Raw genomic sequence first — 2,955 nt, 5'->3', positions numbered from 1 at the left:
GTAAATATACACCGGGTAATGCTAGGAAGATTAAATTTACAAACTAAATGATATGTCATCAATAAGAATAAACATGTTTATCAACGTGTAAGTAATAAACCAACCATCAACTTTCATGCCCTTTAGTTTTTAAAATTTTGTCTACAAATTTAGTGTCTCTAACATTACTCATATACACCCTATTTACACTGTCAACTTTTTCCTTTTTTCCCGCTCTTTAAATCTCCCCCACTTTTCCCTCACCTCCTCTCTCTCCTCCACTCTCCTCCCTTCTCTTTCGAACACCTTTCATTCCCTCATCCCCACAAAACAAACCCCAAGTTTTATGCCTCCAACCAACAATTTGAACTCTCTTTACTCACCGATCCTCTGATTTTTCACTATTTGCAGATGGACACCACCATGAGACCAAAACAGAGCAGATTATCAAGAACTTTCAGCAAAGTCATCAACCTCCGAACGGCGACGAGCCGAATCGCTTCCAACAATGGCATTTGCATCCTCGTGTCGAACGGAAAAGTCAAGGATGGTTTCGAAAAGCGGAAGGATTCGGACAAGGGGGAAGAATTCAAGGTCCGGAATAGAGCAATGTTGGAAGCACTTCTGGCCAAGCTCTTCGCCGGAATCACTTCCATAAAGGCAGCTTACGCAGAGCTCCAAATGGCGCAGGATCCGTACAACAACGAAGCGATTCAGACGGCCGACCAGTCCGTGGTGAACGAGCTGAAATCGATATCGGAATTGAAACGCAGCTTTTTGAAAAAGGAGCTCGATCTCTCGCCACAAGTCACTATGATGCTCGCGGAGATTCAGGAACAGCAGGCCCTGATGAAAACGTACGAGATTTCGATCAAGAAATTGGAGTTCGAATCCGGAAAGAAGGATTCCGACATTTCGTCCCTACAGAAAAAGCTTCAAGATTTGGTCTTGTCCAACAAGTGCTTGGAGATAAAGCTAAACGCCAGCGGATCTCCGTCTCTCTCCGTTTTCGACAACCTTCGGCTTTCAGAGCTGAATCCCACGCATTTCGTTCAATACCAACAGCAGACTCTGAGATCCATCAAAAGCTTTGTGAGACTGATGATCCAGGAAATGGAATCCGCCAACTGGGATCTCTCCACAGCCGTTGGATTCATCGAACCCGGCTCTGTTTTCACAAAACAGAGCCATCGATGCTTCGCATTCGAATCCTTCGTTTCCAAAACATTGCTTGAAGGCTTCAACAATCCAAACTTCGGCCTACCCAGTGATTCTTTATCCCCAATCAACAAAACCCACCTTTTGTTTTTCCAGAAATTCAAGAAACTCGTATCCGAAAACATGAAAAATTTCCTCACCCAGAACCCGAGTTCTTCGTTTTGCAAGTTCACGAAAGCGAAGTACCTCCAGCTCGTTCACGCAAAGATGGAGTGTTCGCTTTTTGGGAATTTGAACATGAGGAAAGTCGTCAGCTCCGGCGGAGTGCCAGACTCGGCTTTTTTCGCGGCGTTTGCAGAGGCGGCGATGCGGGTTTGGCTTCTGCATTGCTTGGCGTTCTCGTTTGGGCAGCAAGTTTCAATCTTTCAGGTGAAGAAAGGGTCGAGATTTTCGGAGGTGTTCATGGAGTCTGTGACTGCCAAAGATGTCGAGACGGAGCCGTCGGTGAGTTTCACGGTTGTTCCCGGGTTTAAGATTGGCAAGACGGTGGTCCAGAGCCAGGTATACTTGTCTCCGGTGACTTCTCCGGCGGGAATTTAAGATCGGATAGTGATACGAAATGTAAATAATGCATCAGAGCCGTTGGATGCGGTGTGGGGCCAAAGTGGTAGGTGTAGGTGTAGGTGGTAGTATGAAGGTATATACTATTAGTACAATTGTTCTCCTTGCCATGTATCATTAACATGGACTCAATTTTCACTTTGAAAGGTGCGGCATGCATAATTTATTTTCAATATCTTGAATCAATTACGCATTGTTACACGAGAAAGTGAAACTTGGTTAGTTTTAGTATTTTGAGCTAATTAGACACTATTATGTAAGAAAGTTAAAAAATGCAATGCGTGATTGATTTAGAATACTGATATATTGTTGTGGTTACATGAACTAATTGTGTTATGTTTCTTTAAGTGTATAGTAGAGAAATAGTCGCAGATCTCATGTTGTTTACTTCTTTTTTATTTTCTCTAATCATGTGACGAAAGAGATAAAAAAAAAAGTTACGAAAGAGATAAAAGGAGGTACACAATCCAGGAATATCGGATATATATATGTGTGTGTATGAGTTTCTGTTATATAAAGGTGTATACAATTAGTGCAAGTGGGGAAATAGGAGCAGCAGTAAATGGCAGAAGATATGTTCGGGATTGGAATCATATCAACGGATGAGAGAGAGAGAGGGAGAGAGAGAGAGTCATTGATTCGTTGGCTAAATCAAATTATCAACGGCTCACAATCTCATTGTAAAATACTTGTAAGCCGTTGACGCATTCCGTAAACCGTCAATTATTCACATGTGTGTGGACGATTAATACCAACAAAAGTCGGTCTAATATATACATTGGCGTATAGGACTTTTGAAAGGACCTTTAATTTTACACAATTATAAGCAACTGGTTAATGTAGTATTATTGTATGTAGGCCTCTCTAGAGCCTAAAGTTAGTCATATTTTTGTTTTGGTCTCCCATCGTACCATATTATTAGGGTTATAGAAGTGACAACTCTTCGACTATGAGCATTTGGTTTACAGGCCTTTCCCCTTGTAACACGGCAATGGCCGACTCAGTTGAGTTGCAGCATTTGTTTTGTTTGTGTGTCTTCGTCTCCTCCATCTCGCAATTGCTAGCAACTCCAAAACCACATACGCGAAGTTTGGGTTCTATTTTCAAAGTGTATATCGACAAGATCAATTACCGTTTCCCATACTGAATTTGTAGCGTGCCTTTCGACATCCGACGTTTCAGTACAAGTGATTTCTG

At 42.2% G+C, this 2,955-nt stretch overlaps 1 protein-coding gene across 1 annotated transcript; it reads left to right on the top strand.

Annotated features, from left to right (window-relative positions):
- Positions 1-249: 249 nt before the first annotated feature.
- On the top strand, positions 250-1,979 carry LOC137720892 (protein GRAVITROPIC IN THE LIGHT 1-like). The gene has a single exon (XM_068460017.1). It carries the CDS (start codon positions 391-393, stop codon positions 1,735-1,737), a length of 1,347 nt encoding a protein of 448 aa, XP_068316118.1. The 5' UTR covers positions 250-390; the 3' UTR covers positions 1,738-1,979.
- Positions 1,980-2,955: the final 976 nt, after the last annotated feature.

This window comes from Pyrus communis, chromosome 2, assembly GCF_963583255.1.
Source record: "Pyrus communis chromosome 2, drPyrComm1.1, whole genome shotgun sequence".
Classification (NCBI taxonomy): Eukaryota; Viridiplantae; Streptophyta; class Magnoliopsida; order Rosales; family Rosaceae; genus Pyrus; species Pyrus communis.
This window is presented reverse-complemented; position numbering and strand designations above follow the sequence as displayed.